At 38.7% G+C, this 12,628-nt stretch overlaps 1 protein-coding gene across 1 annotated transcript; it reads right to left on the reverse strand.

Annotated features, from left to right (window-relative positions):
• Nucleotides 1-6,810: 6,810 nt before the first annotated feature.
• LOC106536593 (transcription initiation factor TFIID subunit 4) lies at nt 6,811-11,088 on the reverse strand (the record flags this gene model as incomplete). The annotated part of the gene is given in 1 exon segment (XM_014033900.1): nt 6,811-11,088. A coding segment is annotated over 1 exon segment (165 nt), but the record flags the coding sequence as incomplete, so codon positions are not given.
• Nucleotides 11,089-12,628: the final 1,540 nt, after the last annotated feature.

Here is a 12,628-nt window from a genome sequence, read left to right on the forward strand (position 1 = left end):
CATGAAAGTAATGAACAGAATCTGTGACAAAGGGCAGCCTCGGCGGTGTCCAACTCTCACCGGAAACGAGCCCGACTTACTGCCGGCAATGCGAACCAGACTCTGACACCGGTTGTACAAGGACCTGACAGCCCGTATCAAATGGCCCGGTACCCCATACTCCCGGAGAACCCCCCACAAGGCCCCACTTGGGACACGGTCGATTTTCTGCATGTGAATTAGTAACTGTAAAAAGGTCAGTTTCAGGGATTTTTTGTGTCATCGCCATATYTGATGGTTCTTGTGCTGGCATCTTGTACAAATACATGAATTTTATTTTGCCTCTGAGATGCTCAACAGAAGTGGATTCTCTCCAAATGGGGAATCCAAACCTCATCTAGAACATCATTCCTCCCCCAGCTACAGATGAAGTGCCCTTCCCAACAGAAACTATGCAGAGTTCTGGGGAAAAAACAGTTGGAAATCATTCCTTTACAGCCGGTCGAGTCTCTAGTGAACTTCCACATAAAATCAAACCCACACTCCCATCTGTCCCTTWATGTCTCTGTCATCATAACTGGACCAAGATCAGCACTTATCCTGAATAATATATTAGCTCCATTAGAGCAAATAAACAATTCAATGTGCTTTAATAAAAAAAATAATAATAAAAATAAACCTAATCTTCCATTTTAATCTGACAGAAGAAAGGATGGGCATTAGTCACAGTTTGACGCAGGTATAAACTCAGCTCTGTGTGTTTGTGGAAACTAATTCCATCTAAACAGCATCATTCATTGTAAGAAATAAAACTTCAACTGCAGTAAAGTTTATATTATCTCCTACTAAATTTTCACTTTAGGGTGTTTTATAGTGATAGTTTKTTTTTTATTCTCTGTTTTCTCCTGTCTTTTTGTAAAGTCTACAGCATTTGCTGTCATAATTGAATATCAGCCTTAATCCTTGTATTTTGCTAATTTGATCCTATTTCAAACCGTCCTCTTGAAAGGCGCTGACCTTAAAATTCAGCATACATGACTTCAGGCGTGCTTCAGCCTTGGGCTTCRCTCAGCATGTCTGCAGCTTTTATGGCTTTAACCTTGTTTAAATAATGAACAGGAACCTGTGGAGGAAAACAACATGCAGCTGATTTTCATCATCGAACCAATGAAGCAAAAGAGAGCAGGCCATGGTGAAGATATAACCTTAAAATAACGGCAAATAGATACATTTAGTTCTCTCAAAATAATAATGAAACACAATAAATTAGTGTTTAGTGACAAAAATAATGTACTTGACTATTTTCTTTTTGGGGGGGTTTATTTTAATCTTTTTCATTCTGCTAAAGCAAAACMTTGCACGTCACTTTTAAATATGCTTTCTTTGGTTCTGAAGAGCACCTTTTGACCTTTGAGAAAAATTCTGAAGAGCGTGAGTGCAGCTACTTACTAAATTTACTTACTAAATTTTCAAAATTATCACATTTCTTTCCGTCAAACTAGATAACAATTTGGGACTTGCTTCAGTAACAATCTCAGCTGACAAAAATGCTGATGTTTTCATGTATAAACTGTAGAAGAAGGGGAAATAACAAGAGTTGGCAAAATGAAAAATATTCAGACAGATCAAAAGTTAGAACTCATGACATGACTAAATTAAACATCCATCCATTATCTTTATCTGCCTTTTTTCATTCTGGGTCATGGGGGAGCTGATACCATCTGCAAAAAGTCCATCACAGGGACACATAGAGACAAACAACTCACATAGGGACAATTTAGATTTACAATTAAACTAACGTCTTGGTCTGTGGAGATAATCAGAGGACCTGGAGAAAACCCACACCTGCACACAGAGAGAACATGTCAACTCCACACAGACGGTCTCAGACCGGGATTCAATCCAGCAACCTTCTTGGTGAGAGGCACRAGCTCTACTAACTGGTTCACCAAATTAAATATGTTGTTAAATTCTCAAAAAAATCCTAAAACTTTGTGTACAGCTGTTACAGGCATCATAATGTCRAACTTTATGTGTTTATACTTTGAATGGTATTTCTACTGAAGTATAATCAGCTGGGGGGTTTCTCTCTCATTTCAATAAAATCCCATTGTTTATTATGCGGGAAAATGTCACTGTTTGCTGTAAACTTTAGACAAAAATTATTGAATTGTTTTCGGATTTAAATCTAGATCTAAACTTGATTTATGATTTTTGGACGATTTTATTTTTGTATACTGCCCTGAGAGGAATCTTGTTGTAACTTGGTGCTACATTAATAAACTGAACTGAACTGAAATTTAAAACAGCATAATGTTTATGTAACTATATGTTTGTCCAGAAACGCTGAGGCATTTAAAAATTCCTCAAAAAACATTTAATTGACAGATTTTTGTGTCATTTGTCCCATTAACTCTTAAAATACGCAATGAGCATTTGAACAAGCTGAAAAAATAGCTTGAATCTCATTATCAGTTAATTTAGCTTCATGAACATTTAGATTTATGCATTTTACAGGTAAAAACAGCCCCTTGCTCGACGCTTTGCTTCGTACAGAGGGTCTGGACTCTAAGCTATTGAGAAAAGATTGCTTGCTGGAGGCAGGGCCTCTGTTGAAGTTTAAAATGATTGAATCTGATTTATTACGAAATSGCTAATGTTTGGCCGTGATGAATGCAGTGCGCCAGCTCGACCGTGAAGAAAGCTAAGAAGCTAACCTGAAATAGCCTGCGCTGTAAACAACCATCCCCTACTGAGAGGAGAGAATACTGAGCTGAACCAGACGTCTGTAAATGAGAGCTGCAGCTTTGTGAGGCAAATTTAATTTAATTTGGAAGTCTTGTCAACACGGACTGGCTTCAATCACTTCCTACACTGCCATTGCTAAACTACATGTTAAAAATGTCACAGAAAATAGATGTCGTTGTTTACAACTCCTTCTGTTCTCTGATTGGCCCAGTTCAAATTCTACTGGAGAAATCCTTGTCTATAGGAGAAATCCCAGACGGAGCAAAGAAGGGAAACTAGAATTGAGTGGAACTGTGTYGGAAGGGCCAGGCTAGCATTTTTCTATTTGTCTGATAAAGCAACCGTTTTTGGATCTCTACTGAACATTTATCCAAACCCTGAAGCRGTGTCTGCAGTGGAGCCTCTTGTGCCCACAACACATCCTGCTCCGTCCCAGAAGATGACTTTGTAAGAGGAGATGCTCTCCTCCTGTGCGCTGACGCTGTCCGCTGCTTGGCCTGATTCAGCTCCATTAAAGAGGCCAACAGGCTATTAACCCCAGCATCAATACCTCACAGGTTCAGCGGCGCTTACAAACCCATTTCAGCAGCGCTCATAAACACTGGCCTTATTATAGTATCTCCAGGCCAAAGCCGTGTGCTCCGGTCAGCCCATGACAAAAGAGTCCTCAAGTCGGCATTAACCCGGGTAGGAAAAAGGGCAGAGACGCACCAGAAATCGGATAAACTAATGAACTCTTGTTGCTTTCTTTTTTTTAGGGATTTCAGAGTTTAATTCCTCCTGGGTGGTGGAAAAAACTCATTCTCTTTCATTTAAGAGTAAAAAAAACTGGTCACAGGCTGCTGGATTTGTGCATCCTAATGGATGATAAAGTGCAGCGACTGAATCCCATTGAGCCACATCATTTCATCCCAATCACATTCTCATGTCCCTCCGAGGAGACTTTTATTCACGAGCTCGGAGCTTCATCAACATTATGTACAGAAGTGTTGAAAGGAATCAAACTGATTTGCAGACTGTACTCGGGCGTTTGTCTCGCAGCGTGAATACGACGGGATCGGCAAATGGGATTTTTAATTTAGCGGGTTACAGRGTAATACCAAACATAAAAATAGACCTCAGCACAATTATTTATAAAGCTTTAGGGATCTCACCTTCATCAGCCCTAAACCCTCCCGTTTTGAAGGCGCGCCTGCGTAAAAGCAAACAAGGACAGACTTTTTTAGATTAAAGATTTATCGTGCGGGAGCAAGAGGAGCGCCCTGCTGAGAAGAACCATCAGATCAGTCAAACCCCATCTCAGGATGTGACAAAAGCGCCTCGCGAGACACACACACACACACACACACACACACACACACACACACACACACACACACACNCACGTTTAAACTTCATTAATGATCTCACCCTGGGGGCGAGAGCAGAAACAGACGCCCCGGTTGTAAGAAATGAATAAAAGCCGCTCGTAATAAATGTCACAGAAGGGAAACAGTGATGTCACCCGTCTCCTCTTCCCTCTGGCAGCCTCGCGGTGTTTACCCGACACCCTCAGGTGCTGTGACTCAGGCGTTGCCAGGCAACCGCACCATCCTCYTTGTTGCTCTGCCTCTGGCGCTCAAGTGGGAGCTTATGTGGACTTAACTCTGAAAGAGCAGCGGAGTCGAGGAGTGGATGGAGGATTACCAGGAAAAATATTGGATTGGGCCGAGACACAAGGGGCAAGGCCTTACCTGGATCACCACAGCCACCAGACTGGGACGCCATGACAGACTGTCAGGCCTCGCTTGACTTTGTTCTCACAACTGAAAGGCTTTTTTCTTTTGTTGTTGTTGGGTTTTTTTTCTACTGGTTGTCGTCTTACAGCAGCACAGTGCAGTGAATGTCACGTAGACTGAATCTGGAAGAAGGAATTTTATTTTTAATCCAAATGTCTAAAATACGACAGGATTAAATGTGCAACATCATCTCGTGTTGAGAAGAGAATGGAGTTGTAGCCGTTTTGGTTGAACCTTGAAAATACTTACATGCTGGATATTATTAAATCTCACAAACTACATGTGCTCAAACTACATGTAGTTGAGCAGGAATTCCCAACCAGAGGTACCGGTACATGTACCTCCAGTGGTACGTGAGCATATTACAGGGGGTACGTGGAAAAATGTATAACAAATTAATAAAATTAGGAATGAGATATGTAGGACCCTATGATTTCTGCAATGCGGAAAATGCATGCAGAATCGCAGAATTGACACAAAATTGAATCCAGTACAAAATGCAGAATCTCGTGGAATTTGCTAATTTGGGCGAGTTTCTGAGGTATTTTGGACAATACAATGTATTTTGGACACTGCTGCTTCTTGTACCTGCCGTTACCTGGTTATTCACTTTCAAGGCAACATTTTTTCTTTATGTTTAATTTGAGTTTAAAAGAATAAAATGCCTGAGAATTAATTGTTCAAATTAAGGGGGTTATATTTTAAAAAATCATTTAATAATCAGCTGTGGTACCTTATAGTTTTGGAGAATCATCATTACATTTGACAGAGGGGGTACACAAGTCTATAAAGGTTGGGAACTACTGTTGTAGAGGATCCTCAGCAGTGGTGGGCAGCACTAATTTAAAAAATAGTTCCACCAGGCCCTAAAACACTAACCCAAATATTTAGGTCCCCTAATTTTAAAGCACTAATGCACTAAAATTTTAGCAAAAGTTAATTCTAAAGCACTAAAATAACCCAGTCAACCCATGATCATTCTTCAACAGACAACATGAGTCACATATTGCCATGTTTCTCTCTTATCACTGACATTCCACAGCTGTATTTGTTTTCATATATTGTCACCTGGTGGATCAGTGACACACAAATGAACAAAATGTGTGACAGCTTTCACCCTATGTTAACTTTAACGTTGATCAATAACATTTATAGACCTCAGTTAGTGCTTCTAAATTTAACCTATAAATTTAGCAAGTGCTAATCCACTAATAAAATTAGCAAAAGCCCTAAAGCACTAATCAGGATATTAGTTCCCCTATTAGTGCTTTGGTGGAACTGTGCCCACTGATCCTCAACTATTACCACATGGGGTGCCAAGTGTAAAAATAAAARGTTAAAAATATGTCACTAAGACATATTTTTAAGACAATAAGACACTGTTTATGACACTGTTGTCTTGTTTCACTAAGACAACAGATCTTTTGCAATCAGTGAGTGCTCTGWATARATGTTGGCAAWAATGTTCAGCTACTACCACACCAAATTTCATCTTAATATCTGTTATATRAATAGACTTGTTGCTGTTTTTGTAWTTAATAAGMTTGCTCATCTGTGGCAGGTATCTTGAAKGCTGCTGACTCCAAAAGTTAATCAACTGTAAAWGTCCATCCAGTGATTGCTTCCTAGGAGTTTRATTCAAATCCATCCAGTGGTTCATGGGATATTTTGCTAACAGACACAGGCATTAAAAACATCATCACCATTCCACCTTCGAGCAAAAAAGCAGGAACCCAAAAAATGTTCAACATCAGCAACAAAAGAATTGTTTGAAGAATGAACTATTGCCACCTAGTGGCTGTAGTGTGTTAGTGTAAGAGAAAACTCAATGTTAGCCAGTCTTTTCCAGGAATTGTTCCCTCCTGGACAGTGKAGCTACAGAAGCTGCTTCCAATCACTGTATCATCAGGCTACTGTCCCAGTGGAACAAGAGTCTAATCATTAGCAGCCGATGGTTTATGGTGAATGTTAGCAGCTGATGTGACAGCTGCTGCCGGTGGACTGTGCACCGGCTGATGATGGGGACAGACTCAAACAAGACGGCTCGACAAAGAAGCAGACAGACTGTGGGCACAGATTCGTTTTGGTTAGAGAGCTGAGTGATGTGCTCGCAGGAGCTTCAAAAGACGTCTGCACAAACCCGGAGGATAGGCAGCGCAGACCACAGGTGCTTCCACAGATGTTCCAGGTTTAAGTGGAATAATGTGGGAACATAATCCAACACACGGAACAATGCTGCCCTCTAGTGTCACCAAACAAACATTTACCACTGAAACTCTGGGGAAAAGAAAAAACACCAAACAGCTCCTGTAAAATCATCATTTATTCAAACTTTTCAATAGAGAAATCATGATTTTTCTTTATTCATATAGTTTTCATTCTATACAAAACAGCGTGTAAAACTTTAGGTGAAACATTTACAAATATACAGGAAGAAACCAGTTTCTTGAATCATTCATAATAAAAAGCTAAAGGGCTGTCTGTCCTGTAACACGTCAAACTACAAGCAGGTAAAGAAATGATTGGAGGACATCGTCAGTCTGTTAGAAGAGGAGGAGGGAAGCTACAAAAATAGTTTTATGTAAATGTAAGTTTGGTATAGCGACACAGCTTAGAAGCCTTAAAGAGTTTTTTTCTTTTTTTTAAGAAATCAACTCGTCTAAAACAAATATAAATTAAACAAACTGAGATTTTTTAAAATAAAACCTCTCTAAACCTGCTGAATTCTAAAAAAAAAAAAAAAAAAACTAAACCCAAACGCTAATAAAACATACACTTAGTTTCAAATTCAAGCTACGACAAAACAACCAATGTGTCACAGAATAAATAAATAACTAAACATTCATTTCAGTTTGAATTTAGTAAATAAATATGCTGAAAGCTTTTCAGGTGAGTGGAAAAAAAAAAGCGCTACAGCTTCGTGACGTACAGCAGGGTTAATTGTGTGGCTGTATGGCTTACTCATAGTTAGGAAGGCAACTCAGTATGTTACACAGTTTAAAGTTCAAATTAATTCAACTGACAGAAGAAAAAAATAACAGAATTAAATCTTTTAAATCATATTCCCACAAGAGTACAACCCCGAAATCCAAAAAAAATGTTGTGTAAATGTAGATAAAAACAGAATGAAATGATTTGCAAATCTAATAAATCCAATATTAAGTCACAATGTAACAATAAATGTTTAAACTAAGATTTTTTCTTATTAATTTGAATTTTGAATTTGATGAAAGCAACTCGCCTCAGAAAAGTGCAGCGAGGAGCATTTTGTAACCGTTGAATTGAACTGGCCTTGTTGCATGAACCTAGGATAAGGGATTAAGCCAGGATTTAGACATAATTCTGGATTAAACAATCCTTGATTCGGTTGCACAAATGAGGAAACACGTGTTTACATGGTAACAAGTCCTCTGAAACTAAACCCTGACCTGTTTCTGAGCACCAGGCTGTCAATTTTATATCCCACCAAAAAGTATTTTTGATCTTGTTTTGAGGGTGATGTATACTGAGCAAGAGCAGAATGAATTAGATTATTAATCTTGTTAGCTTGGATTTTTCATCCTTATTTCAAAAAGTACTTGTAGACAATTAATTATCGTTAATTTGAGAAGATTCAGACTATAATCTAGTATTTTTAACTTACTTTTGAATGGCTAATGTTTTCAGTTATTGATCAGAAAACAGTGTTTCATCAAGTTATACAATGTATTCTTTTCATTTTGCATTAAAAATATCACAGAGTAAATATATTAACATTAGATTGTCCATAAAAACAAAACAAAACTCTCTCTCCCTGCAGCTCAAGTGATCTGTCCTCTGGTCACTTCCTGAACTCGCAGTGATAATTTTAAGGCGAAGTAATCCGCTGTTCATTTTGAGAGAACTTGTAAATAGATTCAGTTTCAAAACAAGTTTATACTTTTTAAATTATTGAAACACTCTTTTAAACACTATAATGTCACCGCYGCTGTGTTTCACTTCATCTCTTCATGTGAATCATGATTAACTGTTACACTACAGGGAAGGAGTGAGACTCATGTGTGGTGTTGCACATGTGTAATCAGGAAATTTGTCATTCGTCCAGTGGGTCTAGTAGGCAAACAGTGAACATGTGTTCATCCTAAATGATTTACTGGCTTGACATTAGAGCAACTTATTACAGCTGTTTATTGTTGATCAAGCTCGACTTACAGCCGACATCCTGCGTGTTTAAATCTGGCTTTAGTGAAACGAGTCGCTGGTCATTAACAAGACTGAGAATAAAACAGGATTTTACAGAAGCTGAATACCTCAAAAGTGAAGATGGGCAGCGGTTCACCAATCTATTAAGAGTGGAACATCTTCAGAATAATGCTCCTCAACAAAACAAATAGGAAGACTTTGAATATTGCATCATTTAAAGTTCAAGATATTATTAAAAGATTTCTAAAAACATTGCATTAAAAACAGGTCTGAGTCTGTTTTGGATGTCACTGCGAGGCGTCAGGAACACATCTATAGTCCTATAACTGTTAACACAGTTCACTGTACCATACACAAATTCTAGTTAAAGCTCTGATAAGTGCCTCTAGAGGCACTATCACGTGACTTTTCTTGGTCAAAGAGAGCGGCCATATTGTTTGGGGCAAGTACAAGTTGTTGAAGCTGAATGTGGTAACCATGACCTGATAAACTTAGATCAGCTAATCAGTGAAACTCAGTTTGATACTGACAACCACTATTTTGATTTGATAGAAATGTTTGTCAGTACATATTATCATATCGGTTAAAAAAATCTGTTAACAATTTACACACACCAGCAATGAACAATGTTTATAAAAGGCAGATGCTAACAAATGAAAAACTAATATTTAAATGTAAATCTARGCAGAAATCTAGCCATGATAAATTCTTCACATCACWATCTGCCCCTTCCAACATGGTGTTTTGCTCATACCACAGCAGCCAGTCGTCTGAAGTGTGTGTAACTCCTCTATCCTATATACCTCACTGGCTAACACTATCCAGAAACACTGCTGTCTCCTCTGGTCCAAATCTTGTTTAAAAAGAACTGAGGCGAGCAATATTAACATTTAAAACTCCTTTTAAAAACTACTGATGCCACATCCACTGTATTAAAAAAGAGAGGGACTGTTTGATCTGTTTGACAGCACAAAATCATGCCTCGCTGATGTTATGAGGGTGCATTACATGGGCAGCTTACACATCTGGAAAGGTCCTATCAGAGCAGAAAAGTATATATGCATTTTAGACGATCAAAACGTCTTTTTCAGGGAAGGCTTTGRATATTTCAGCCAAATCTAAACCTCATACTGCCTCTGTTCCAACAGCATGGCTTTATAGTCGAGGAGTCCTTTGAACCAGCCTACGTGCGGTTCAAAACATGAAAACACTTGGTGCATAAGGAAACCAAAAATCTAACAAATACGACTCAGCTAGAATCATCAGAAAAGAACGGGACATTTCCCTCCAAACACTGGTCTCCTGAAATGTACAAAATGTAGTTAAAACAAGAGTTGTGTCACAGAAGTACACATAGCTCTGTCCCAACTTTTCTTTTGAGATGTGTCACTATTATTAGTTTAAATATTTAGAAATCTATTTTAACATATTTGTTAAAACTGTCACTATGTCCTGATAGATTATTAGACAAATAATCTCTGAAAAAACAAAAGTCCTCTGGCTCCTCCCGGTGGTCCTACAGCCCTCTGTTCAAATTTACTGCTGTGTGGGAGGGGCTTAGGAAGGTGGGCTGAAGCTCAACAGAGAGCGAGGGGGAGGGACCTGAAGCTTGTATCAGTTCAAATGTTTTCTAAGTCCGGGGTTTTCCAGAAACGACATGCAGTAGCTTTAATATGTTTACTGTGTTCTATAACGACTAAAATATGGTTTTATGAGAAAATCCTTGCATCCTGTTTGACATTTTACACAACATTCAGACTTTTTCTCAGGGTTGTACTTGGCGGCAGAATAAAACAAGTGATTTTCGTAGCTTTAAAGCTCATAAAATAAACCATTCTATAATACAGTGCACAGTTGTACATTATGTCATTTGTTCACACACACACACACACACACACACACACACACACACACACACACACACACACACACACAACCTTCGTCAGAAAACACAAGATCCGTTTTTGCACCATCTTGAAGAAAGAAGTTGCACGGGTTATATAAAGGGACATTAGCTCTGAAAGAAAATAGAGGTTATTTGAAGAGGGAGGTAGAGAGGCCTTCAAGTATGGCTAGTTCAGGTTTTCTTTTTGATGCTCAGTGTTCTCTTCTTCACTTAAAGGAGTCGCTTACCATCTTGGTGGTGGGAGTGACAGGTCTCTCCACACACATTGTTACTCCCCCCCTCCAACCCTCTACCTGTTCCTCTGTTGTCCTCCTCTCCCTGACATCACGCCTATTTGAGAAAGCCCTTGTAGAGGAAATGGGAGCGACTGGTGAATCTCTCGTTCTCCAAGCAGAAAAGCAGGTCCCTGAGATTGACGCGTGTGATGCGCTGCCGAGTGGGCCTGGACCCCGATGAACCGGCCCCGCCAGTCAGAGAGGAACCTGTTCCTGATCCCTGGAAGATTTTAAAAAAAGAGGGTGTGTTTGAAATGCATGCTGACTGGATGAGAAACATTTGCRGCCTGTGGGATAAGAGTTATGATGAGTGATATAAAAGAATGTGCTCATGTCTTTAGTGAGTTCGTTTCTTTAGAGTCCACACCCTTAAATGTTTTGTGCTTTCACAGCTGTCATGAACAAACCATGAWCAATATAAATTGGCCTTTTTGACAAAAAAAACCTTCAATTAAAGACTGAAGAAGTCTCTTGGAGGAGAGACGAAACGTTTCATTAGAGAAGAATCCGTCCAYAAGACCTATACAATTTTTTTCTTCTTGATTTTTTACCTGGATTWCTGAGATGCATCAGGACTTTTTGAACCTTCAATTAAAGCTTCTACAATAGCAAAGTGAAATTACATTTTTTTTTCAAAGTAATTCCAAATAAATACAACTCTGTAATGTAACATAAGTGTTTGTATAAATATTCACCCACTTTAATTCAACTCAGTGAAAAGTACAAGTCAAGATGATCCACAGGAACAACGATAAATCCATCATCAAGAAATGGAAGGAATATAAAACGTGTAAATCTACCGYGAGCGGGTCGTCCTCTCAAACTGTGTGACTGTTAGAGGCCAGTCACAATAACAAAATTTTGGTAAATCTCTCAGAAATTATCGCGATAAATAKTAACARTGTTTGGAGACTAACATAATGACAGCTCCGCTCTACCACCACACTCCTGAAGCTTATGCTTATGTTAAAAAAAAGTTAGGAATTGACCTGGATAGGAGTTTGGGAAAACAGCACACAACAACAGCTGCTGCAGCTACAAAATCTCTACCCACCTCCTCTATCCAAGCCGTCACAATTTATTCTGTGTGTCTTCTTCTGGCTTCGTAAAATAATTGCAGTGACCTGCATGCTGCTTATAAACTTTATAAAGTTCACATAGTGTGAAAAAAAAAAAAACAACTCTCTGCGAACCCGAAAATCAGCACAGTGCCCTGAGGGTGGTTTTAGATGTCATCAGCTGAAAGAAGGCATCTGAAAACCAAACAAGGCGCTGTAAAGACGCCCCTCTAGCTGAATGCCTGAGCAGGACTTAGACACACACCAGATCGAAAGCAAACACAGGCATAACTTCAGGTCTACCACTGGGGGGCGGGGTATGCTCGCTGCCTGCTTATTTATTTATTGAATCATTTACTTTTGTAAAACAAATCCAGATATTTTGGAGTTAAAATACATTTTAATGCCTTTATTGTGGTTTACTTAACTTTCCTGTTTTCTTTCTATTCACTGTGTWTTGTGTTTCACATCAGTTCAAMAATTAAGAAAAGGCTAACAGTAACATTTTACATTTTTAGACTGTATTATACAACATACGTAAATTATTCCAAGTCTATGTATTTACCTGGTGCAGGGTATCTGCAGTTTTTAGCAAGTCAAATTTAAGACATTTTAAAGAGGCAATATTATGTGTTTCTAAGGCATACATTTAAATACTATACCATAATAAAGTATCTATGTCACCTTTAGGTGTTATTAAAA

This window comes from Austrofundulus limnaeus, unplaced genomic scaffold (genome assembly GCF_001266775.1).
Source record: "Austrofundulus limnaeus strain Quisiro unplaced genomic scaffold, Austrofundulus_limnaeus-1.0 Scaffold1888, whole genome shotgun sequence".
NCBI lineage: Eukaryota > Metazoa > Chordata > Actinopteri > Cyprinodontiformes > Rivulidae > Austrofundulus > Austrofundulus limnaeus.